General features: G+C 37.9%; 1 protein-coding gene across 1 annotated transcript in view; it reads left to right on the forward strand.

Annotated features, from left to right (window-relative positions):
* Positions 1 to 23062, forward strand: part of NXPH1 (neurexophilin 1) — a 144952-nt gene extending 121890 nt beyond the window's left edge. The window contains exon 2 of the mRNA XM_075705963.1: positions 22301 to 23062. Within this exon, the coding sequence (XP_075562078.1) occupies positions 22301 to 23062 (762 nt within the window). The remainder of the gene's footprint in view (positions 1 to 22300) is intronic.
* The last annotated feature ends 2606 nt before the right edge of the window (positions 23063 to 25668 follow it).

Genomic DNA, 25668 nt, shown 5'->3' on the forward strand with positions numbered 1-25668 from the left:
GCTGATTAATGACTTAAGACCAAAGTCTATCAAAGTTCATGGAAAGACTTCATTGTCTTTTTGAATCAATCCATCTGTCCTCTGGCATTTTGGAGTTCTCGCTTTTCCATTAAGTAAGAAATTATTTCAATTGTTTCCTTTTTACAGAACAAGGGAGATTTACTTTTAATCAGACTTCACCAGTGAAGAATTTATTTCTCAGAAGACACAAACTCAGTTTTCAGAGTCAAAGAAGATTTTGAGGAGTCTAGGGGAGGAGGAGGAAAGACCTTGCTAGATGCCTCAGAGAATTTGTGAGAGAGCAAGCTGAAAGATCATGCTTCATTTTCTGTTTCATGGTTCTGGAATTTGAAGCACTAAACTGGGAAGCTATAGACTTTTCCAGGGAGGACTGATCATATATCACAAAACCTGAAAGCTACAGAGTCAGTGGGAACCATTGGAGAGATTACTTCATATTGTTTCTTAGTGATGAATAACAGGCTGGAAATGCCATGGGGGGTTGGTGATGAGAGTGCAAAAAGTCTCCCCATTCATGAAGCAGCACATTCTTCCCAGAGAAAAAGCTGATAAAAGTCTGCTACCTTGCCATTCTTAACATTTCTGGCATAAACATTTCTGCTTCTGCTACTAAATAGTTACAGTACCTTCCTAGACTACGCAGATACTTTTTGCCATCCCATCGTCATTGCAAACATCAACTGATCACTGATGCCAGGTCTGCACCCTTTAAATCTTCCAAGTCAGACCTACTTAGTTTGCTGACAAAAAGAAATTTCCCCTTTCAGTACTGTGGAGTCAATAAAAATGTAGCTGTGGCAGAGCAAGGTGCATTCTTTTCTCCCTGAGGTACCATAATCATCAAATTGTAAGCTAAGATACAATTCCAGCAATAACGTTGCACATAACAGTTGATGTATGAAGCAGAAAGAACATAGTTAATTTGCAGATGTGAATTTGAGCTTTCATGTCCATCAGACAGGAAAATCTGGCTTTTACTGAAGACTGAGAACATTTTAAATGGAAGCCACTGATGGAAATACATATGGAATGTGAAAAAGTGCTTGTATGGTCAATTTTCTATCTAGGTGAACCTTCTTATTTCTTGTCAGCTTTACTGGGACTTTGTATTCATTTCCTTGCTGCTCTTCCTTGTACATTCCTCTGCCTGTAAATTTTCTCATGGTTTCTTGTTTTTACAGACATATTCTATTTCTTGCTGTGCAAGAAATAGCATGTCTTTAATGACTTAATATAGGGGTTACCATCCAAAAGACAAAAGTGTGTAACACTTTCATTGTGATATTACATTTCTAATTCTTTCTCTAGTCAGTGTTACTCTGTGGGTCTCTCCTCATAGAAACAGCTATTCAAGACAACATTTAAACACAAAATTTAGTCTTTGATTTTAAGATATCTTCAGGAACTGTACCTTAAGATGCATCCCTGCTGGCCAGCTAGTGTTATTTTAGGATGCAGGAAGCTAATTGCAGTGGAAGTTAAGGTGTGATATTCTGTAATAAAAATCTATGCTCTTGCTTTTTCCCTATGATAACTTTTTGGTTTTGTGTATGCACAAGTGACCTTGAACTACCCTGAATTTACTACATGCTAAGGACAGGCGTGTGGGCTCTTACTACCCAGCAGCTGACACACAGTATCCGAATCCTTTATGACTACTTGTTCAAGTATCAGTGTGATCACAGTAGATACACAGCTGGGAGTGCGCTTTGCATATAGCCACATTTCATTGCAACTTAGATATTTGTAGCAAGATGTGCCATAGTATCTTCAGCAGATACTTTGCTCTTAGCTGATGGCAGGACTGAGCCCTGGCTAACTGGCTTTGCTACCCTGATAGCAGCTTCCTTCACATTTTTCAGAAAAGGCTATTAAGAGGATATTTTTAAATGTTGTTGTCCAGCAGCAGTAGATTTCAGAATGGAGTAGGCTGAGAATTTCTTGACAAAGCTCTTCTTTATCAAGACTGAGGGTATTCACAGGAATTGGCTTGGTGAGTTTGAGTTTAAAAATCTTAAACACATTTGTTTGGTTCAGAAGGAGCTGCTTTATTGCAAACAAATGAAAGAGGAAAACTTTTGGGTGCAGGGGCAGGTGATGGTAATATGCCCATATCCATTTACACACTTGGTTATTTTTTGTTCTTCCAGTACAAATCTACTTAAATGTTGGTCATAAACCCTGGCTGCATTTTAATATTGGCTGTGTACTTGTGATCTTTCTCTACTGATGCTTAAAAAGGGCATTGACTCTTCCTTTTATTTGATTTCTGTCTGCAGTTATAAAATTAATCTCCCAGCCTCATGCTGCAATGAGCTGTGTCAGTGGAAGAGAGATAAGTTTCATTTTTTTTTTTGCCTTAAAACTTCTTCCAAAGTTACAAGGAGTTTAGCACATTTACTTTCTCTTTTCAATTTTAACAAAGCCCTTGTCTTTTTTCTGTATTTCTATTTTATCCATGTCATTTTCATTCTTTTGTTTTATACTTCACATTTTTTCCACACTCGTTTTTTCTTCCCCTCAAGCCTAGTTTATAGTCTCTGACAGGATTCTTTCTATGCTATCTGCCAAAACATCTGTTCCTTTTCTGAATAAAAAGCTTGCTTCTCCAGAAAGTGTCACACGGGTCCACACCAACTATAAACCTTCATTTCTCTCTGCAACTTTGCCAATGATGGACCAGCACTGGGAAGCTTTGTGTTCTTGTCTGTCTTGTCTCATTTTTCATTATGCTGAATTCAGGTAGTTTATTGGAGAAAAAAAATTGTATAATTTGGATTTCAATGCACACATTTCCTTTCAAAATATGATAATAGTTATTTGTACTTTATATTTTTAATCCTGCAATTATTTCCTGAATTTCTGATCAAAGCAGATATTTATTAGCTTAAAATTGATTCCACTTAAACAGATTCTATTGCCTGTTCTTTTCTGCTAGGTCCACATTTGCATTAATACCCTCACCAAAACTGCAACTTAACTGTCCTTGATTCTTCTTGGGTTGATTTTTGGTGATGCTACAATTTTGCAGCCAAAGTGGCATCCCAAGCAATTTTGGATTCCCTTGGGGAAGTTATGTAACTTTTGGTTTTGCTATTTATAAGTTTTAATGATTATAATAATTCTTATGTACTAGACAGACTTGATTCTATTGTAAAGTTCTTTGACATCTTTAAGGAAAATTGCTGTATTTGAACAGGATACTATTTTTATGTTGTGTTCCCACAGTATAACAAAATTAATTTCAATAAATATTTTTTATGCTGCATTTTAAAAATGGTCAATACTAGCAATGGATCATTTAAATATTTCCCCCAAATAAGGGTAGAAATATTTATTGTTTTCTATGTTGCAAAGTAAAAGAAAAAGGTTGTTTTCATATGTATTTGTCTGTGGCAAAATTTGCTGTTGATACGTTGCTGAGATCATTGTCTTTTGACTATATTAATAATGAAGAAGAAGAGGGTTTGCTGGTGAATGGTTTTAAGTTCCTGCAAACATCTGAGCCTCAGTGTGGTAAATAATATGAGAGAACAATGGATAGAAACTTCCCCCTGGAGTAACTGTAGCTGTTTCACTATTTCAGTCCCCTGAAGTTTTAATTAATTTTCACAGAAATGAATGAGGATTTTTTTTTTTTTTTTTTTTTAAATTTGCCAGAAGTTTCTTTATCTTCTTCCCAGGAAAAATGTGCATTTCCACTGTCAGGTTTGCCGCAGTTACTTAGCGGTTTCCAGTGTCCCCTGGTATGGGGATGGGTAAACACACATTCTGCTCCATTGTTCCCTCTCTCTGCTAGACACAAAGAAAGTTTCTCCAGGTGGCAGAGATGTGATAAATGCTGGGAAGCCATGTAAAGAGAATTGCTAAGGAAATTGAATTCAACCCCTCTCCATGGCTCAATCCCCCCTAGAACAGGTGGCCTGGCATGCTGGCCACAAGTTCCTGTTGACTGAGTGCATTCAAGACCTCAGCCCCCTCATGCAGGGGATTTGTTTGTGGAAGCTGGCAAGCTGCCTTCCTGGAGGATCTGCAGCAACAGGAGGAGGGCTGGGAACTGTTCAAAAGTCCTGAGTATTTTCATGGCTCTTGCTGTGTTTTGCTGTTTCTTTGAAGTGCTTAAGAGAAATTGGTGTGTGATTTGTTACATGAAAGTTTGAAAATTCCTAGTCAAGGAAATATTTCCAACACAACACAAAACACACTTTCTCAGTCAGCTTTCTGTTGGGACTCTCATGTGAGATCTTAGGCCAAGACTTACGAGAGAGGCTTTTTTTCCTTTCTTGGCTTAAATTGCCCCAAATATTAATTTAAAAGTAATTTTTATTACCTATGTAGGCCTGCTCCAGTATGACCGAGATGGCAGGAAAGGGAAAATGTTCTCAGTCCTGACAAACATTAATTACGCATTTCAGTACATCGATATTGACTGGGCTATTCAGTAACCCTGTGGAGCAGATTAGAGTGTCAGTCATGCCAGCACAGTTCTGGAGTAACTCCACTAAAGTGTAGTCAGCTCATACTGTAAATTGTTTCTATTTGTACACTAGAAAACCAGTGCTCTCTTTTTGTCCCTTGAGGTGCAACCTGAGCAGCTGGTAGCCCATCAAACTGGGAGGTACCTTTCAATGTGTCCCTCTGTGTGAACTAGCACCTGCTGAAGTCATCGTGCAACTGGATTAATGAAGTACTCGTCTGACCTCAGTTCATACAGGAAATGACTCGCTCCAGTAAACACATACAAATACTGTGATTTGTTTTCTTTTTTTGAAGATCTACATTTTTCAGTGGATAAAAATGAAGGAAATGAGGGCTCTGCCAATACTGTACAGCAAATACAGTGCAGACCTTGGAGCTAGAACTGTACAAGCCATCTCCTGAATCAGAAAACACAGAGCTGCATGAGCTCAACATAATGCCCGGGTTAATAAGCTCTGCTAATAGGTGGGTCTAATTGGCTTCTGCACAGCACCATGTCCACACAGTTTGCTTTGAGGGCCTTGCTAGTATTTCTGCCCGAGATATTAATCAGTACAATCTCAGGGCTCTAGGCTCTGCATTCCAGTTTGCAACGATGATGTGCTCTAAATTTTGCAAAAAAGTAAATGTAACCCATATAGAGAAGTTACAAATATGATCTTACATATTGTAAAAAGCAATATATATTGACATACACATGTAAGAAGCATGACCCTATGTTGATGAACTGCAACAGTACTAGGCACTGGCATTTACAGAAAAATTAGTATCAGTTTAATGCCATTTTAATGTGGCAGATTAGTGCAGGTAGAATCCCATGTTCTTCCAGTTTTAAGCTTTGCAATAAGACCTGAGTGCATGGTAGAGCATATTGCATCTATGTTTCTTCTCTCTCAGTTAGTAAATGTGAGTCTGAAATATAATTGAATGTAAATTTGAAAATAACCAAGGAAAAAGATTAGATCTGGAGGTAAGAAACTTAGAGTAAGTTAATCATATTCAGAAAAAAAAAACTCTCAAAGAAAATGCTCTTCATGCTGTAGCTTGAAATTTGAGGAGAGGAAAACCTTTTGTTCATCTCTTTGCTCTATGATCCTTTTTTACAATGAAATTCAACACAAAATGAATCTCAGCTGGTTTGGAATTATATTACCATCTGGGGGAAGATTTTGAAAGAAGCAAAAACTAACAGATTTTCACCCAGCCCCTTAAGAATTCTAATTGCCAGGAGTTGGGCATTTCTTTGGAGCAAACTGACAGTGCAGTAGTGTGAGTCTGCAAGATCTTCTTGGCTGGAGATAGTTTTTGATTCACGTAGTATCACTTAGAGCTCGGCAGATATTTTTAATGTTTCTAGTTGGACAGTTTCATCTGTACTTCGTCTGGAAACTATGGCCAAAGCTGTAGTTAACATTGTCAAGTCTGAGCATATTCTTGATGATGTTGTTGGTTAAAACCAATGTTGAACAGAGTGGGTCAAGCTGCCTGCCTCAGGGGCTTTATAGCGTACTTCAGAGTCCCTCAGTAGGTATTAGCAATTAAGTTACTAGTTCAAATCCAGGAAAGGTCAAGAGTGATTAAGACTCTTTTGTTCCATTGGTTAGTGGGAAACAGATGTAAAATGAAGTGATGATCAAAATCCAATTCCTAGTAGGTATTTTACATCATAAACACCAAACTCCTAATGATCCCTTGCTGGCAATCTGATTAGAATGGGCAGTAACTGAACAGGCACAGAGACTGCCACATAGCCCTTACTGCCATTCCCCATAACAAAAAGTACTGTCATTTTCGGACTGAAGGACAAGCTGGAAAATTGCAGTGTCTCTGCCTGAGCTTTTTGTATTCTGTTGATATATTTGGAAATCTTTCATCCTGAGTGATATCAAATCATATTTTGGACCACAAATATTGCTGAAGATTATTTTAAGTGCTCTGAATGCAGAAGAACCCAGAATTTAAAACTGTCAGTTTTTTGATGATTTTTAGTATATGTGGTCAATCCTTAGCTGGATTAATCAGACACGAATCTGCTGAAAAATTAGTTAAGCAGTAGCCAATGAAGCTGGCAAAGGATCTGATTCTGCATTACTCAAAATACATGATCATACTTGAAAATGGAAGAGTAGTTTCAGAGAAAGTATATCATAGCTGTATTATGTGCATTTTGCATACAACCCCTGCCCTTCTTCTGCTTCTTGGGCACCAAAGAGGTTACAGTTAGTGTTATGTGAGAAGTTGAATGTTAGGGGCTTAGAATGAGGAGCCAGGGTTTTGGGTTGGGGCTTAGGCTTCAGGTGTTTGGTTAGGGTTACTACCATGATATAGCAAAACTGTAAATTCCAAAGCTTGTTGTTATACTATCCTGCAACTGGTGAGTGATAGAATGTGCTTCTTGTAAACGTGGTGTCTTAGACCAAATCTGTGTATATGCTCTTCTCCATGGTAAAACTGTTCTGAAATTACCAGAAAATCTATTCTGTTAGTTCATCCAGGATATTACTGGATTCTACTATATGAAAATATTTCCATATTTTAGCAACAAAATCTGTAAGATGAATGCACAAAAAAATTTCAGTGGGTGGATAGAATGCTTAAGGGATCTTGTAACAAGTACCAGCTGGACTTTTCTTGCTGCCCTATGGTCCCTTGTCTTAGTTGTCTACAAAGCAAATTAAGAAAGAAAACACCCTAAAAAGCTAATAGCTTGAATAAGGTGAGGAAGGTGTTGCTGGTTTCCAGTAAGTTTATAAAAAACATATCATTAGGATTTTATTAAGTAAAATTAAAATAATAGAAAAATATTCTTGTGATTCACTAGGTAGCTTATGGACCACCCAGAGCTGCTGTTGACTGACAGCTGAAGGATAAAGGGGGAATTGAGGGATTCACATTTTGGAAGACAGATTATATTTGTATGATTACTCTCACTATCGTTTTTATCAGAGGAACAAGTCAAACATTTCTCATTACTGAATGCAGGTGTCCCTGCTCCTGGAGAAAACTTGGACCTCTTAATGCTCCACAAATGGGTTTCAGACTTCTTCATGACAGGGACTTAGTGAGTTCAATAACACAACTCACTTCTGAGCTGACTTTGTTTCCTTGAGCCTGCATCCTTTTAAAAACACCTAGTAGCATTTTGTAACTCAACCAGCTATTGGAATCAACCTTTTTTGGGACATCCTGGATATGACATTGGAAAGAAAAGGCCAGAGATTTGTACTAACTCTTAGCACTGCAATTGATTTAGGATATCACCAATATTTCTTCTTTTAGCTTTGCCTTTGCCAAATCTGTTTCAGTGAGAAAGCATTCTAGGGCAGTGACTATATATGCTTAGTTTCTAGTACACCCTAACCCTGACCACAGGGTGGTCCTTGAGCATTGCAGTAATAGTAATAATATATAACACTAACTGTGCATTTTGAAAGGCTGTCTAGTCTGCAAACGCATTTCAAAGAAACACAAGCAAAGGTGTCATTTACTCCCTGAAAAATGGAACCGCTAAGCATTTGTATTTAAATTAAATGCTTTTATGAGTTCATTGAATGTTATTTAGCAAGTATATTATAGTGAAGGCATGCTACCTATTGCCTTAGAATGAGGATTTTATTGCTTTTTCATAGTTATCTTTTGTATCAGCATTTGGCAGGTAACAAATGAAATTTGCTTGCTGAGGTTAAATTGTTTTGTGCTGCTGCTCAGCCACACAGATATAGGGGATGAGACAATGGAAAAAAGCTATTTGCTTTTTTGGGCAGACATAGGAATATATTAATATACTGTGATCTTGACCTGTATTTGAAGAAATGTTTATTCTCTGAAAGGCAAAGACCTTAACTCCTGTCTGAATCACTCCATTGAAGTCCTGTTCATGCAGGAGATGTGCGAATGGAACTACAGAAAGAACTGGCCCAAATAATTCAGTGTGGTCAAGGTGGTGATGGTCAGAACAGTCACAGAGTGGGTTCCAAGTATCAGTCAAAAAGGATTAAGGCTGTCTGGAACTTGGTATGAAAAGTTCCTGTTTCTCTGTCCGTTTTCAGTACCACTGCATTTCCTGACTCATGCAGATTTGGGCCCAATAATGCCTGATTCTCCCTGAACCCTGAATTTGTTACACTTTAAGAATACTTTAAGAAAACATGTTGAATAAAACCCAAACTTGTAAGGATTCTAGCCTAATTTTTTGGACTCCAGTGTTTTCTTTAAATTTCAAAAAAATTCTGGAAACCACGCTTTGCAGGTTTCCCTTTAGTCTAAGTCCATTTTGATAGGCCGGTTGAATTTTTTTACATACTTGAGAAGTCCTTGTGATACAAGGTCAGAATAATAAATTTTATGTTTTTAATCTTTATGTAGGAAAAGTAATATAATGCCAACACTACTTTATTACTCTGCAGTCATTCTGTTACTATGCAACTTAAAATATTTCAGCCATCAGCATCTGGAGAAAGTTCATAAGTGTAGGGCATTCCAATATAATTTTTCTTTAAAGACTACATTTCTTCTAGTCACTCTGCCTAGAAATGCAGTTATGGATCAAGACACTGGAGCTACTTCTGAGGTGAGCTGAAGAGATGGTAAACTGAGAATGCACTGTATTTGCACTAGTATAACCAGTGCTCTAGGGTTCCAATATTTCTGTTTATAAGTTAAATTTCTTGCTAACTGGAAATATTTGGACCTTTTCTGAAGACTGGAAAAGTCTCTGAAGGGCTTATGAAACTGGCACTCAAGTTTTGGTTAAAAAAAGAAAAATCTTTCTGTAATTTGAAGGCGCTCAGCAGAATAGACCTTGAACTGTGTTGTATTCAACTTGCTTCAGTACATCTTAATATGAATTTAAAGCAATGTATCAGAACTACTGTATGTTACAGGAGAGGACTCATGGTCCTCCACAGACAAACTCACAGCACTGCTCATTATCCTAGAAATTGGTGTGCTGAAGCTATGTTCACGTATTTTCTTTCTGAGCTTTTCGTTTCAGTGTGAAAAACTTAGCAATGAATAACCTCCTTCAACTTATGTGTCAATGCCCAAAGGACTCTTAACTCATCTCAATTTAAATTAATGACCTTAGTGATAGTACTAGCAATTGGACCATGGCTCTCATGAGCCAGATATTTGCATATGGAATTTGATTAATCCTGCTGGCTATTAATTTTCACTTTTAATTAGGTGTGATACTATTGCAGGAAGAAAATACAAGACTACTATCAGGCACAGACAATGTTGATTTTCTATTGGGTATTCTATTCTGTTTCGTTTGGCTGTGCTAGGTTCCCTCACAATGTCTGTTTGGATCAACTCAGAAAGGTACCAATAGGGCTAAAAATGGGTCTGTGTACATTCAAGGATAACCACTGCAAAGAAGTACCATACTGAATGAGTATTACTAGTTTAGAAGAGGTAGAGAAATTGGTGTATGATATCCCCTTCTAGTACTCTCTAACTGTATTCCTCTTAATGGCATAATAGGTCTCGTGTGATACATGTGTCCAGAGTCACAGAAAGACCAGCTAGGTAAGCAAACAAGGGTAGTACTTTTTCTGAGGCTACTTGGTGTCTCTACATCCCAACTGAGCAAATGTACACTGATAGTAGAGTTCTGTTCACATTTGGATCAAGAATAAATTTTTCCTGGATCTTGTAAATATGTAACATGTGGTGTTTTCTACTTTCCACTAGGACAATCTGTATTTCTTTAACATCTCTGCACTTTGGGACCATTGCAATGTGTTTGCATATGTCATAGACAGGAAAGCAATGTGCAGTGCTTGGCTTGCCCAGCAGAGCCAGTGCCCGCATGCTGCTTATTGCTGAGCAGACCCCCGTAAGAACTAGCAGACCTTGACAAAACCACCAAGAAAATATCGATAAAAATTGAGTACCCTTCCAATAGAATAGCTGTTTAATCTTCCCCTTCCTTACCAGAACAACATTAAAGAAACACACCTCTTTCCTCAGAGATGGATTTTAATAGATTTTGATATCAATTGACCAAATGAATGAATGACCGATGCCTATTAAACAGACAGGGTTAGAAAGGGAATATATTGCTGCTTCTCACTGAAATTCAAAGAGAAGAAAACCTTGTTGTCTTTGTGATCACAGAAGACTTCTGCGAAGTCAGTAAGGATATCTGGCAAGGGAATAAGGTGAAGACGAAGGCATAAAAGTTAGAAAGAATATGCCAAACTCCTATTGAACTGTGGAATGGCTTCCCCTGTGCTTTAAAAAATGCCTTTCCTGAAGTATTCATCTGTTTGTAATAAGTGGATAACTCATAGTGAACAGGCAATTTTTATGAGAGGAATCTGTACTTTTGCAATAGAATTTCATATACTTGTGCGAGCCCTTTTTTCTTATTTCATGAGCGTCTCATACACATATACAATTTCTTTGTGTGGAAATGTACACTCTGCCAATATCAGTGGGAGTTAAATCTCCTCAAAAGACATCTTTGTTCAAATTCAGGTTTCTAGAATGCACCCATGAATATATATGTGGAAAGTGACTCAACCGTATCAACATTCTAACGCTTTTCTTTGGAAAAATACGGTGTAAGACAGAGTAGCAAAAAAAATATTCAGGTAAAATGTGGGAGTATTTTAATTTTATTAACCTTTTACATTAACAGTGGGTGATTGGAAACTGTATCTGGAAAATTAGTAATATTAATAGAGCATGTCAATAGTGCACAGTGGCTTTGTCCATTACATAGTACTGGGAAATCCTCTGTTTAACCAGCGTGAAACATATTATACTCTTTTTCACCTTCTTCAGAAGATATGTCTAGCCACATGAAAATGGACATTTTCTTCAGTGTGTTATATGTAAAGCAAACTACAGTGCAAATTTTGATTAAAATGTTACTCTGTGGCCTTTCATATAAAATCTAATTTTACTTAATATTACTTTCTACATGTATGCAGAAAAATGGCAAGCCAATATTAATAAAAAAAGGCTTATAGGAATGTGGAATGAGAACAATAGATCCTTGACAAAATTTATTTACCTAGCTAGACTTTCATTTCAAAGTTAGCAGCACTCTGTGGTACTGGTATAATACATGGGTCTTAAAACTGTTAGACATTTTTAACCCACTTTAATTTATTCCATGGAAGTTTAATCCCCCGCTGAATGGACATGGGGTGAATTTTCAAAAGTCATAATCCACTGAAGTAAAAAATCTTTAATGACAACATAGGCAGCAGGCTTCAAGAGTTTAGTTTAAATTCTTTCTAAAAATGTAAAACATAGGGCAAGAGTTAATAGGGTATTTCATACAGTTATATTTCAATCCTTTCCCAAATCTTTATAAATTCACTCGCATCTCCACCATTAGAAATATTTGGGCTGAATTCCTGCACTTCTAAGGCAAAAAGCAGAAAGCTGTAAAATTGTAATGTGAAGATTTTCACAGCGTATTGTAACTCATTTGGTCTTTCAGTTCACAGACTATTATATGGGATAGTATAATGTTTTCTAAATTGAAAGAGAAATTATGTTTTACAAACCAAACACCTTCCATGCTGCCTTAACTAGGCAAGAAAATGAAAACAAACTACATAATAGCACACTATGTTCATCCTTCGGCTCCTCTAGGATTTTTACAATTGATTTTAGTGGTGGGTCAGGATTTGGCCCATAAATTGAGCCGGGAGAGTCCATACATTTCCTATGTATTCCAGAAACATAGTTTTATGCTGCCCCTTGACTACCACCTTTGGAGGTGCCTAGTTCTGTAATTACCTGTAGCTCAGACAACACCTTTTTTTTTTGACCTGGAAACCCTCCCGGTGCCAGCCATAAATTTTTACAGATCTGCTTGGCCTGAGGATTCAGGCACCAAGCTTCTGCCTGAACCCCACAGGAAAAATGCTGCTGCTATGCTAGATTTTGCTGTGACCTGCTGGTCAAGAATTTAGGTGGCATCAACTGAAGCTAGTAGGTGACTTGTTCAAACAAACAGGAGGAGAGGGTTCCTTAGCAAGTCTGAAGGTAAGAGGTGGAACTACTAGTCACAGGGTGTCTCAGATGCTCGAAGTTTCAGAGACAGGCAAGTTCTTGTAAGTGATATTTGTTGAAGGTTATTAAATTCATAGCCACAAATCCAGCTTAAGAAGTCCTTGATCTGCAAAGGTTTGAAGATGGGAAAGATTTTCTGGTAGAAGTAGTATATTCTTTCCCTGATTTTAGATTCTTTGACAAAAATAAACTTTCAGCCATTGTTGGATACATTGTACAGGACTAGGTGGACTTTTGGTTTGACTTGCTAATGTTCCCAAGCTCTTAAATTAAATTGCCAACTGCAATAACTTCCTTTTCCTCTGGGCGCTACCTTTTTGAAGGAAAAACAATGAGATTGCTTCTTGGAAAGACAAGAGTGACAGCAGTGCCTGTCCTCTCTCCTGATTTCCAGGAAAAGGAGGGAACATTTCTTCGGGCTGGCTTTTCATGGCTTCCTGCCATGGATCTGTGGTTTTGGTTCCTAGTTCAAAGTTCCCAGCTTTCTCCAGGCACTTAGAGGAGCCTGGATGTTTAATTCTGAGTCTGGTTTCTACTCTGGAAGTTTATGAAAGGAAAAAGAAAGCCATAGGTTCTTAGAAAGAGCTGTAGTGCCACAGCTGAGAGGGCAGTACTGGCAAAGTGAAGCAGTAAAAAAGGAAAAAGAGAAAAATATCGGCTAAGGCACTGCTTCCTGAAGAAATGTCTCCATAATTACAGTGTAAGTCTGATTGATTTCAAATGCCTATCTGTATCTTTAGATGACTAAACACTTTCTAAAAGCCTGCTTATGAAACATTTTTTCTAATCACTAGTGAGCAAAACAGGCTCAAGAAGACTTGATTTTCAGATTCTAAATACCTGTGAAAATTACTTGTATGATTAAATCAAACCCAAAAGACAACAGAATAGTACAAAGCTGCACTGTTTCTGAAAGTAAACCTCCATATGGGAAATTTCATATATCTAAAAGAAAGTAGGAGTAATACTAGCAAGTCTGCACACCTTCCTACATGAGTAACACAGCACAAGCTTGAGCATGCTTGTAGATGTATCGGGAGCAGTGGACTTGAACGTGGCTAGGGCATTTCAGAAAGCATTTAGACAGAGCAATCATTGTCCTGATTCCAGCCTGCAGTCTTTGTGTTGTCTCCATGGTGTTCTCTCCAGGGCAAACTTTGCACCATCGGTCAGATTTTTCTTGCTTACCCTTAGGCATTTAGATGAAGAGCATTTATTCAGTCCTTGAAGGTTCATCAATAGCTAATGGAGATAGAGGAGGTAATTCATTCTGTTTCTCTCTCTCTCTTGATTATGGAATAAGCCTAGATAAATAGTTTAGACCTAAGACCTGCATTCCAGGTGAGTGAGGGGATCAGTGAGGTGATTTCCACCCTAGATCATGGACTGGGCTGGCACAGAACATGTTCTGACTCTTTCCTAATATGTAGTGGCAGGCCCCCTCTTTCTTTTATCAGTCTGTTACCATTCACAGGGCTTGTGGCAGTGTCACAGCTTAGCCCACAGTCAACATGAATGCAAGAGAGAGGAGACTCTAAAGCAAAATTTGACATGGTAATTCTTAAGTATTCTCATTGGAAACTAACTGTTGAAAGTGTTTTATCACCTTTGCATTTCCTGAAAGTTATTTGAGACTTGCTAGTTTTCAGACTTACTTATAAGTCTCTTCTTATTGGTCTCTTCTCCCATGTAGTTAGTGATAGGACGAGAGGAAATGGGCTTAAGCTGCGCCAGGGGAGGTTTAGGTTGGAAATTAGGAAAAATTTCTTTATGGAAAGGGTGGTCAAGCATTGGAACAGGCTGCCCAGAGAGGTGGTGGAGTCACCATCCCTGGAAGTGTTCAAAAAACGGGTCGATGTGGCACTTTGGGATATGGTTTAGTCTAGTCTACCCTTGATTGCTTTAGAGCGGACTTGGTAGTGTAGGTTAATGGTTGGACTGGATGATCTTAAAGGTCTTTTCCAACCTAAATGATTCTATGATTCTATAACAGACAACTTACTTTGTGTAGAAGAGCACTGGAAAGCTGTAACTTGTGCTAGTTATTTTTCTTTTGCAGAACAGCCCACTGCAATATCTTAATATTTTGTCATCAACAACTGTTAAGAATTATAATGTCTCTAAACAAAGCAGTGTCTCTACTGTTTTATTGGTGCCTTCATCTTTCTTTGGGTACAAATTTTCTAATTATTCTTTGATTCTTAGTCAGATCTCAAACAGATATCAACTGATATAGTCACTCTAATTTCAGTAATGTTAAATTTCACTGAATTTATATCAGCTTCTAGTCTTGCATAACCTCTGTTTTGTGAATGATGAAAAAAGCTCAGGTAGACACATTTTCTTTCTAACAAGGGCTATTTGGAACAATCACAATAGCTAATAGATTAAAACAAGAAAAATACAGGATTTAAAGCTGAGCTGAGCACAGTTGCTAGTATTAAGCTGATCTTTATGAATCCTAAGGTAGATCTACACAAAAATTGCAGTAACAGTGTCTATTAAGTTCAATTTCCTAACTTAAAGCCAGTAACAAATTTTTAGTCTCCCTTTGGTTTCTGTGTGACAAAAAAAATTTATTTTTTTTTATGTTTAAGTGAATGATCCCAAGTGATTGCTTTACAAAATATTGTTGAAAACTTCATATGCTTCTTTTTCTATCGTCAATAATGGAAGGAGGTCACCATACGAATTCTGCAGGGCTGTGTGCAAGGACTGTTCAGTATATTTGTAAATGACCTGGGAAAGGTGAGTGAGAAAGTTTGTTGATGACACAAAATATTTCAGAGTAGAAAAGATAAGAGCCAACAGTGAGGAATGGCAGAAAGATCTTATCAGAATTAGTAAATAAGCAGTAAATTAAGGAGTGAAATTTTGTGGTAATAAATGTAATAATATAACACATGGGGAAAAAATAAATCCCAGCTTCATATATAAATTGGATTGAGATTTTGGGGTTATGACAGTTCCATACAAGCATCAGTTCAGTGCTCATTAGTGATCAAAATCAAATAAAATATTATTAATTAGCAGAGAAAAAAAAGAGTGAACAAATAACAGAAGGCCATTTGCCACCATAAAATACGATGGTTCTGCCAAATCTTGACTATTGTGTGCCATTCTGGGCTCCTCATCTCAAAGACAGAACTGAGAGTAGAGCTGAGGAGGATTAGAGAAGGAAACAAAGGAAATTCAAAGGTATGGAACGGCTTCTGTGCAAGGAATTATTTGTGTGACCCAGGAGGCTGGCACTTCAAGGTAGGAGAAATTATCAATATTTGTTTACCACTATGAATATATATAGCTGAGGCTTGTACTGGTGGTCTAGAAGTAGGCTTCTTTATGTAGCTAGAAATCATCAAATTTTCCACTCACTGATATTTGTAGAATAAATATGTGAAGTGTAGCAGCAAAGCTCAACATGGGAAATGTGGGTAGAGACTGAATTTTCCATCTGGAGAATGAAGGCTTCTCCAAAACAGGCATCAGGAGCCAGGTTCAAAACAAACAGTAAGAGGGAAGAGCTGTGGAACTCATTGCTGAAGGATGTTATGGAGGTTAAAATTTAACAAAGGGTCAGGGGAGAGTGGACAAATGCATAGAAGAGGAATCTGCTGAGAGTTACAGAAGCAGAAACCATATACAGAAACCATATCTAGCAGAGGAAACTAGAAAGATTTGACAGATGGGAAGAAATTAAAGGACTATCATATGCTTGTCATGTTCTTGCTCTTCTCCAGGCATCTCTTATAGCTGCTATTGGAGACAGGACATTTTTCTAAATGAGTCATGGAATCATAGAATCTTTTAGGTTGGAAAAGACCTTTAAGATCATCCAGTCCAACCATTAACCTAACACTACCAACCAAGTCCACCACTAAACCAATTAAGGGTAGAGTTGTATTTTCATGTTTCCTGGTTTGGTGGATGGATTATTTTTTAATGAAGGTAAAAACTAGGAATCATTAAGGTTGGAAAGGATCTCTAAGACCACCAGTCCAACCATCAACCCAACACCACCATGCCCACTAAACCATGTCCCAAAGTGCCACATCTACCCATTTTTTGAGCACTTCCAGGGATGGTGACTCCACCACCTCTCCGGGCAGCCTGTTCCAATGCTTGACTACTCTTTCCATGAAGAAATTTTTCCTAATTTCCAACATAAACCTCCCCTGATACAGCTTGAGGCCATTTCCTCTCGTCCTATCGCTAACTACTTGGGAGAAGTCTTTGGTTTGATCCTGCATAGTCACTTTTGTGTTCTCATTTGACACAGAAGATTAGGATTTACTGTTCCATTTGTCAGATTCATCTGAGTTTGCATTTTTTGATGGACCAATCCACATGTTTATTCTTTCCATGTCATGTAGCAAAAAGGCTTGAAAGTTAAATCCAGAGAGGTCTGTTTATGTGAAATATTAATGTGTGTGGCTTTCCATGTTTGTCCTCTCTGAATTATTGGTTTGTAACAGGTGCAAGTGTTTTCTGTGTTTTACTCCCCCCTGTTATAATCATGTCTCCATTAACTTTCATTCCCAATTTCTTTGTTTATGGTCAAATTTCTGTGGAATATTGGCTTTGACTTGTCTGGAAATAATTCAATGAATAAAATGTTTCCATGCCACCAGTAACTTTGTACAGTGTGTAGACAGGTATATCAAGAAAAATTGATCAAAGTAGCATAATAAACTAGGTGCAGATTTTCCTCCACCCATTACATCAACAGGATTAATGTGGGGAAACTGGATCCAGCTAAAATTTTCTGAGTGCTGTCCTGTCTTAATAATAGTCTAGCTTATAGTTATGTCCACCAGTACTCTCCTACCCATGCTGTATCTGAGATATCTGACCGAGGAAAGAAAATTCTGAATCCTTGTATACAGGGCATATGCAAACACAGTGCTGCCAAATTCTTATAGTGCTATGCCAGCAAAAATGATCTTGGTTCTGATTAGTTATTTACCTGAAGAGAGAGATTTTCTACCTTGAGTATTAGATTGTTTGCTTACATTTTCATTTGCCCTCAAGTAGTCATACATTCAGAGGAATAAATACATAATTTCTAAACCAATACTGTAATTATAGGTAATGAACTGTAATAGAGCTAGAATAAAAGGAAAAGAGTGAGAAATCAAGAGGCATTCTGTACCTCTTTGAATGATTATTTTTTAAAATCTCAAATTGATCAGTCTTAAATTAATGTTAATATACCTATGGTTGATTTTACACTAAGAAGAGGGCCAAATCACCACTTGAGGCCTTCATGGCTTCCTGAGATCCCTTTCCAACTTTGTTTTCTCCCCTCCAAATATCCAGGTTTGACCTGACAAAGCATTCAGGGCTCAGTGTCTTGACAGAGAACTCCAAAATTTCTGAGAGAAAGAAACTGCCTATCCTTTAGGCAGTCCTAAATGAACTACACATATTCATTAAAATACATTTAATGATGTTAAACATCATCACAAAAAAATCTTCACCCTCTAAAAGGAGCATACAGAATGAATGGAGTATTCTATTTTAATGGTGTAAAAACTGAATTACAGATCAATTCCTTTGTCTTTTTTAGTGATGCTTTGAGACATTGTGCCCAGTAAATCCATTGTCTTTGGTCCTTCCTAGAAGCAGCAGAAGAAATGGAATAACGATTTGTCATTATCCATTGGAAAAGAGTTACCAGGCAGTCAGCTCCTTGTACCTTTTTGGTATCAGTAAACTTTGCTAGGTAGTGGAAATTCATAGTTTCCATTAAAAGTTCAAGACCAGAACAAAAAGGTCAGTCTGCTGTGCTTGCTGAGTGCTTTTCCACTGACATTTGTAGCATTGAATAAGCATTTCTAAATCTTTTTGCTCCTTACTGTTGTTCTATACAGACACTGCTGACATCATAATCATCCAAAACCATTTCTAGATATGCAGTCATGGAGGAAATCCCCCTCCTCAACCCTTTTGCACATTGATATATTGCACTGTAGAGGTGTTGCGGGTTAACCCAGGTGGGCAGCTAAGCACCACACAGCTGTTTGCTCACTTTTCCCCCTTCCTCAAGTGGGACAGGGGAAGAGGAAAAGAAGAATAAAAGCAAGAAAATTTGGGGGTCAAGATAAAAAAAAGCTTAAAAAGTGAAGGATAAGTGGAAGAAGAGAGAACAAAACAAGTGATGAAAAGGCAACATTCACCACCTCCCATGGGTAGAGTGATGCTCAGCCAGTTCCTGAGCAAAGGATGGCTAGCCCCCCCAACCCCCCTCTTTTCCTTTTAATTGCTAAGCATGATGTTATGTGCTATAGAATATCTCTTTGGTTAGTTCAGGTCATCTGGTCAGTTGTGTCCCATCCCAACCTATTGTGCACTCACCCAAACTATCAAACTATTCACTTGAGGGGCCAAGAGAGGAACAGAGAAGGCCTTGATACTGTACAAAAACTGTTCAGCAAGAGCTAGAACATTAGCGTGTTATGAGGGTTTGGGTCAAAAATCTAAACCACAACACCATATGAACTGTTCTGAAGAAAAAGAACTCTATCCTAGCCATGCCCAGTGCAAGTGGGCCAAACTTTTCAATGTTTCATCTAGGAGTGGCACTTGGCTGTGGAAAAGAAGGCAACTCTTGTTATAGTGAACTAATTGATAAGGTTGGGTATGCAAGTTTTTGAATTATATGCAAATATACTCAAAGAAGAGGACAAAAAAGCCACCGTAGAATTTGGGCTGCTCAGTGTTTTAGCTCTCCATTAGCCATTTTAAATTGGCTCTTTTTTCATGCACTGCTAAAATAGGTCTATGTTTCGGTAAGCTAGTTTTCACACGACTAAGCGCAAAATCTCATGGATTTGTGTGATCTTTCCTGTGTTATTGCAGCCTTGTGGTTGGAAAGAAAAGAGATGGAAGAAAATCATGGATTAGTTCATGTGAAAATAACTGCTGCGTTTGCAGAAATTCTATTACACAGCAATGCTCTGTATTATTGGGTGTGTGAGTCTCTGAGGATACATATAGCTACTTTCTATAGCACATAGTATACTAACAGTATATGAAAAAGCAGTTGGCTGGAAAATGTTAGTGAAGAACAATGAATTCTAGAGCTTTTTTATTAACCCTTGTGGGCTGTTTTTTCTAGGGCTTACACAGACACTTGACTAGGGAGGGCAGGTTCAGGCCTTTAATCATGAATGCAGCCAGTTACCCACACTAAAAATCACAAACAGAGGTCTCGGGGCTAACTGCATGACCAGAAGTCTTTCAGGTATTACAAAATCAATGACAGCAACAATCAATTTTATTTGTTAGATCAAGTATGAAGCACTATAGCATGCATGGAATCTGAATCATCCATTTCCATGAAATATACTGGCTTTCAAAAAACCACATGTACTGGATCAGTCAGCAACTATTTCAGAAAATACCTGCTTCCTTTCTTTGGTGTTCAGTTTTATACAACTGAAAAAAAGAGACCTTCCTTTAAAAGGTTTTTATACTGTTACATCTTGTTACATGGAACTTGTAGTGTAATCCTATGCAATGTAAATCATTGGATGCAGAAGGGAAAACAAAGGAAAAACAAGCTGTGAGCAAAGAAAAATATAGTGGTAAGCAATCTGTATCTTACCTACAGATTGCAGGTATACTAGCTCTGCTAGCTAACTGCTTAGATTCATAGCAGGTTGACAGATTCATGCTAGACAGGCACATTTTTCCTTTTAACCACATTTCTTTTCTTATTTTGCACTCCGTCCCTATATGCCACAGCAAAATTATATTCTGAGTCTTTCTCTCTCCCTGTGACATCTTCATTGCTGCTTCATTAACCAGTGCACCATCAGTGCATTTCATTACAGCTTGTCTCCTGGCTTACTGTGTTGATGCTAAGATGCAGCTACAAACTGGCTATCAAAATGGTAGCCTGTGTTTTAATCCTTCCTTCCATTCAAAAGAGGAGGAAGTAATCTCTCGCACAATCCTAAATAAAACCCATATTTTATCTATTACCCTTAGTGGCCCACCAACCTGAAATGCACTGGGGAGGTATAGTGTGGGATGTGAGAGATTTATTTACCTATTTGTTTCCTGTAAAAGGCTGGGGGCATACCTCCTTCTATGATCAGTGTACTAAGACAATTTAGACTGATTTTATATATGTGCCTTCAACTGACCTTGAAAAAGTACTGAAGTTAATGAAAGCATGCTTCAATTCCATGATTGTTAGGAAATGAAAAGGCCATGCTGTGATAGATATCCTCCGTGACATATACCTCCAGTTGTACCAGTAGGGAGGGGCCATGATTTAAATACTAGCTGGTTTCCAATGGGTTTCCTGGGTTGGGGATACACTCAATTCATTTTTAAGTGAAGAGAAAGATATAACTGCAAGTGTGATAGGAGCACATAAATCAGTGCCAGAACACAGAGGAATAAAACAGGCATAATAAAGCAGAATCTCCTATGTAGCCATGAAAAGTGAAATACGAAGCTCGATGGCCTCTTCAGAGCAGTCCAAATGTTACAAAATGTGGCAGTGTGTCTGGTGTGAATTTTTAGGGGGAATGGGACTAAGGGTGTTGGTCCCTTCCCATCCACCTGCTGCCCCCTGCCAATTCCAGCCCTTTCTGCTATGCTCTGTCAGAGCTTTCTACCAGTGCTGCATGTTAGACAGCTGCGAGGCTGCATCTGTTCTCTGTTTTCCACACAATTAAGGCAAAGAGAAAAAAAATAAATAAGACAAATTGCTCTGGCACTAAATTAATGAAAATCTATGTCTGAAGTTTATGATTTTGTAGAACTTGGTGCAAGATTTTGTCTTTTTTAAAAATGTGATTTTGCAGGATTTTTGTATTATTCCTTTTAAATTGGTGGCCCTATTTTTCTAGTCAATACACAAATGGCTTTCTGTCTTGCACAGATCACTTTTTGGTTTGGGGAGGAAGATGTGAAAAAAGAATTGAAGTGAAGAAGGAGAAATGCATGTCATACTAGATACAGACAAGGCAAATCAGTAGCTAATCTGTAAGGGACTGTAAGAAAAGACTGTGACTCCTCTTGCATTAATTGAGGTACAGCACACAGTATGTACAGCTGTCGACACAAAACTCATAAAAATTTTAATTATTCTACTATTTATATTGTAGTTGTGACTGAAGGTCACAGTTAAGAACACATACCAATGTGTACTCACAAAAGGAGTAGGGAAATTATATTACTATTACTAGATTTATAATGACACGACTCTGAGCATGGTCAGACTGGCACCACCAAGACAGCACCCTGACAGTGGGCTCTAGGGGCAGAAAAATAAATGAATGGTGGAAGACTGATGGTGGAAGACAGTCACTTTGCAGAGTGAACATTCAAGCAACAGTACTTCACTCTGAGATGAGAAATGGCAGTGAAAGGCACATACAGACTGGAGGATGACGTGGCTATGTACCTTAGTTTTTGCAGTACTTCGTTACATACTCATCACTTACAGGGATCATAACAGAAGTAGCTTTCAGGCTGAAGAATAAAGTGAATGGCTGGGATTAAATCTGAAGGCCAGTGTAAAAGACTGGCAAAGGAGGATTAAGTAATACCTACTTGGAAAGAAGAGGAAAATAGACGTTTCTGTTTTGTTTTACTGAATACAGAGATACAATTTAATTTCTCAAAAAAAAAAAATTCCTGTGGTTTTGAAGTCTGATCATTTTCGTCTCAGGTGGGAATGATGGGTTTTGTTTTACATATCTCAATATATCCTTTCTTTCTTCTTCCCTTCTTTCCTTTTCAGGTTACCTGTGCAAATTTAACAAATGGAGGAAAGACAGAACTTCTAAAATCAGGAAGCTCCAAATCCACACTAAAGCACATATGGACAGAAAGTAGCAAAGACTTGTCCATCAGCCGACTACTGTCACAGACTTTTCGTGGAAAGGAAAATGATACAGATTTGGACCTGCGATATGATGCCCCAGAAACTTATTCTGAGCAAGATCTCTGGGACTGGCTGAGGAACTCCACAGACCTGCAAGAGCCTCGGCCCAGAGCAAAGAGACGGCCCATCGTCAAGACTGGGAAATTTAAGAAAATGTTTGGCTGGGGTGATTTTCATTCTAACATCAAGACTGTGAAGCTAAATCTGTTAATAACGGGGAAAATCGTTGACCATGGCAATGGGACGTTTAGTGTTTACTTCAGGCATAACTCCACTGGTCAAGGGAATGTATCTGTGAGCCTAGTGCCCCCTACAAAAATAGTGGAATTTGACTTGGCACAACAGACGGTGATTGATGCCAAAGATTCCAAGTCCTTTAACTGTCGAATTGAGTATGAAAAGGTTGACAAGGCTACCAAGAACACACTCTGCAACTATGACCCTTCAAAAACCTGTTATCAGGAGCAGACCCAGAGCCACGTGTCATGGCTCTGCTCCAAGCCCTTTAAAGTAATCTGTATTTACATTTCCTTTTATAGTACAGATTATAAACTAGTACAGAAGGTGTGTCCTGATTACAACTACCACAGTGACACACCCTACTTCCCATCAGGGTGAAGACCAACACATGTCTGAGACTGAAGCCTGGGGAATAAAAGAGGTCATATGACGGGGCTGTAACCTCAAGGAGGAAGGCCACATCTATTGCCTGGAATGTGTCTACCTGCTGCTACTGATGTCAAATGGCTGCAAATATGTTAGTGGAAAACAATCTAATGTAATTTTTGCCCAGTCAGCTCCATGTATCAATCTAGTTGTCAATCGCTATGGATTTGAAATAAAACCATACACATACAGAGAGACACACACTCTTTTCAGCTCACATCTATTGAGATTCCTGTTAAGAGAGCTTTCATTGTCTGATATCTAAGGTTTCAGGATAACCTATCATCAAGCAAAATGGATTAACTAGACAGAGAATGGTTTCTAACACAGACTGTTATGGAAATCTCTTTGAAAGTCCTTTGAGTACACGCCAATCAATAATCCCCACTCATGCATTCTACTGCTTGGAGTAGCTGTACTGGTAAATAATACTGTAGGAGTAAATGCTTGTTAAAATGGGAAAAATGTGTGTCTAGAGTTCAGTATTCCTTATTATATGAACACAGCAAAGCATTGTGACTTTTTTCCAGCATACAGTAGGCACATTCGAGGTGGTGTTAAGTGGCTCTTTTTCCGTGGAGCGAGCCTGTTACTAGTAAAGATGGGAAAACATTTGGAATTTACATGTGGGCAGACATTCTGATTTCTTGTTTCTCTGACTCTTTAAGCTCTGATTCTTTAAACCTGGTTGAGTTTAAGCCAGCTAAGCTACTTAAAAACTCTCCAAGTGATCTCTAGAAGGAAAATGCCTGGCAGAGAACATGTAAGTTATAAGTGGCTGTCTTATCTTTATTACAAAATATTGTAACAAATTCAATATCCTAGTCTTCATTTGTATGAATGGTTTGTATTGTACATAATTTAACCAGTGTTATTTGAGCTGCTTATTAATATTAACTTGTAATTGTCTCTCTGCTTGTTATTGGTTAAAAACAATCAAGGAAATGAGGAATCCATTTTATCAATGTAGCTGTAAACTCCATTAAAAGACAGAACTATGTACAAAGCATTTATTCAGCTAAAGTATTGTTGAAAGCTATACATATACAACATTACAGTCTGTCTGTATTTAGATATTTTATTTCCAGAGGAAAAAAAAGAACTGTACATAAAAATAAAAAATCTTAAAGTTGAGTTTCAATATGTACTGTGTAGGTAGTAGTTTAAATGGTTCTGACAAGCGGATAACATTCCAAGTCTGACATGGTTTTCAATCTTGTCTCTTTGCATATGTACATATATATATATACATATATTTATAAATCTCTGTGTGTGCATGTTTGTGCGAGTATATGTACACGTGTGTGCGTATGTGTGCAAATACATATAGACATATATGTAGAATATATAAAAATTTCTCAGGCCCTATTCCTTGCAAGCAGATCTCATTACTGAAGGGTCTTGCTATCTTGAGTGGAAGCCCCCACTCGTATAAGAAACTGCAGGAGCAGGGCTTTATTTAAAATGATTCATTATAATTTAGAAGTGGGGAAACATAGAGCCACTCTCTGTGTACACAGGGCTGCCTTTGCCTTAATTCTAGCCTCCTCTGAGGCACTGATGTCTCTTTATGGAATGAAGAGATCCCTTTTTATGGTACGAGGGAATTTTCTTCCTATGAACAAAAAGCTCATAGCTTTTATATATTTATATTTTTTTTGTGTATAGTGGCATACTTTATCCCCAGCATCCAGATAACCAGCAACTATAATGAGTCCATGCCTAAAAGAAGGCTGCCCAAAGAAGAACACAGTATTTCATCTCATATCTTTCAGAATTAGAATTCCTGGCAATGCTTCCTTCCCCCTTCCACCCTCACCCCCAGGTTCTGTGCTTTTGTGTCAAAGCTGTGAATGCAGATATGGGTCAGCTTCCAAATATGCACAACATCATGAACAGCTTCTCCAAAGTCCCAATAAACATTCTGCTAATGTTTCAAGAGGTGAGAAGTTTGAAACAAGTTCCAGTTGTGGACCTCTGTTGCTGAAATGTGCAGAACCTAAATGAGAATGAAACAAAGCAAATGGATAACATTATTGACAAGTAAATATTTTCCCATATATGTATGAGAGGAGACTTACATATTATTATTGCTTTGGCTCCTTCAAACAGATACGCTTGTAGGAATTTCTTCATTATATATGACATTTCCCAGGACAACCCTGTGACCCTGGACCCTGTGTAGAATTGGAGAAAGAAATTGTCCAAGCCATACAGTCCAGGTTCTGATCTCATTCAGGAATATGTTGAGATAAAATTAATTTTTTTTTTTCTTTGACAGGAATTGTGATTATACTGGTAGTGTTTCCTCAGTTGTGGTCTGTAGAAAGTGACTGTTCTGAATATAAACCATAAAGTAATCTATGCTATGACCAAGAGTAAAATCTTGGCGCTATTAAAGTCAATGGGAATTTTGCTATTGAGTTCAATACAAATTTCCATTTAATAGTATGTAGAATTCCAGTGTTAAATACGATTAGCACTCTTCGTAATCTGTATTACGATTGAGCATTACACGCTTTGTGTTCTCATTTATATTTCTGAAAATTGGATGTGAA

This window comes from Pelecanus crispus, chromosome 2, assembly GCF_030463565.1.
Source record: "Pelecanus crispus isolate bPelCri1 chromosome 2, bPelCri1.pri, whole genome shotgun sequence".
In the NCBI taxonomy this organism is placed as follows: domain Eukaryota; kingdom Metazoa; phylum Chordata; class Aves; order Pelecaniformes; family Pelecanidae; genus Pelecanus; species Pelecanus crispus.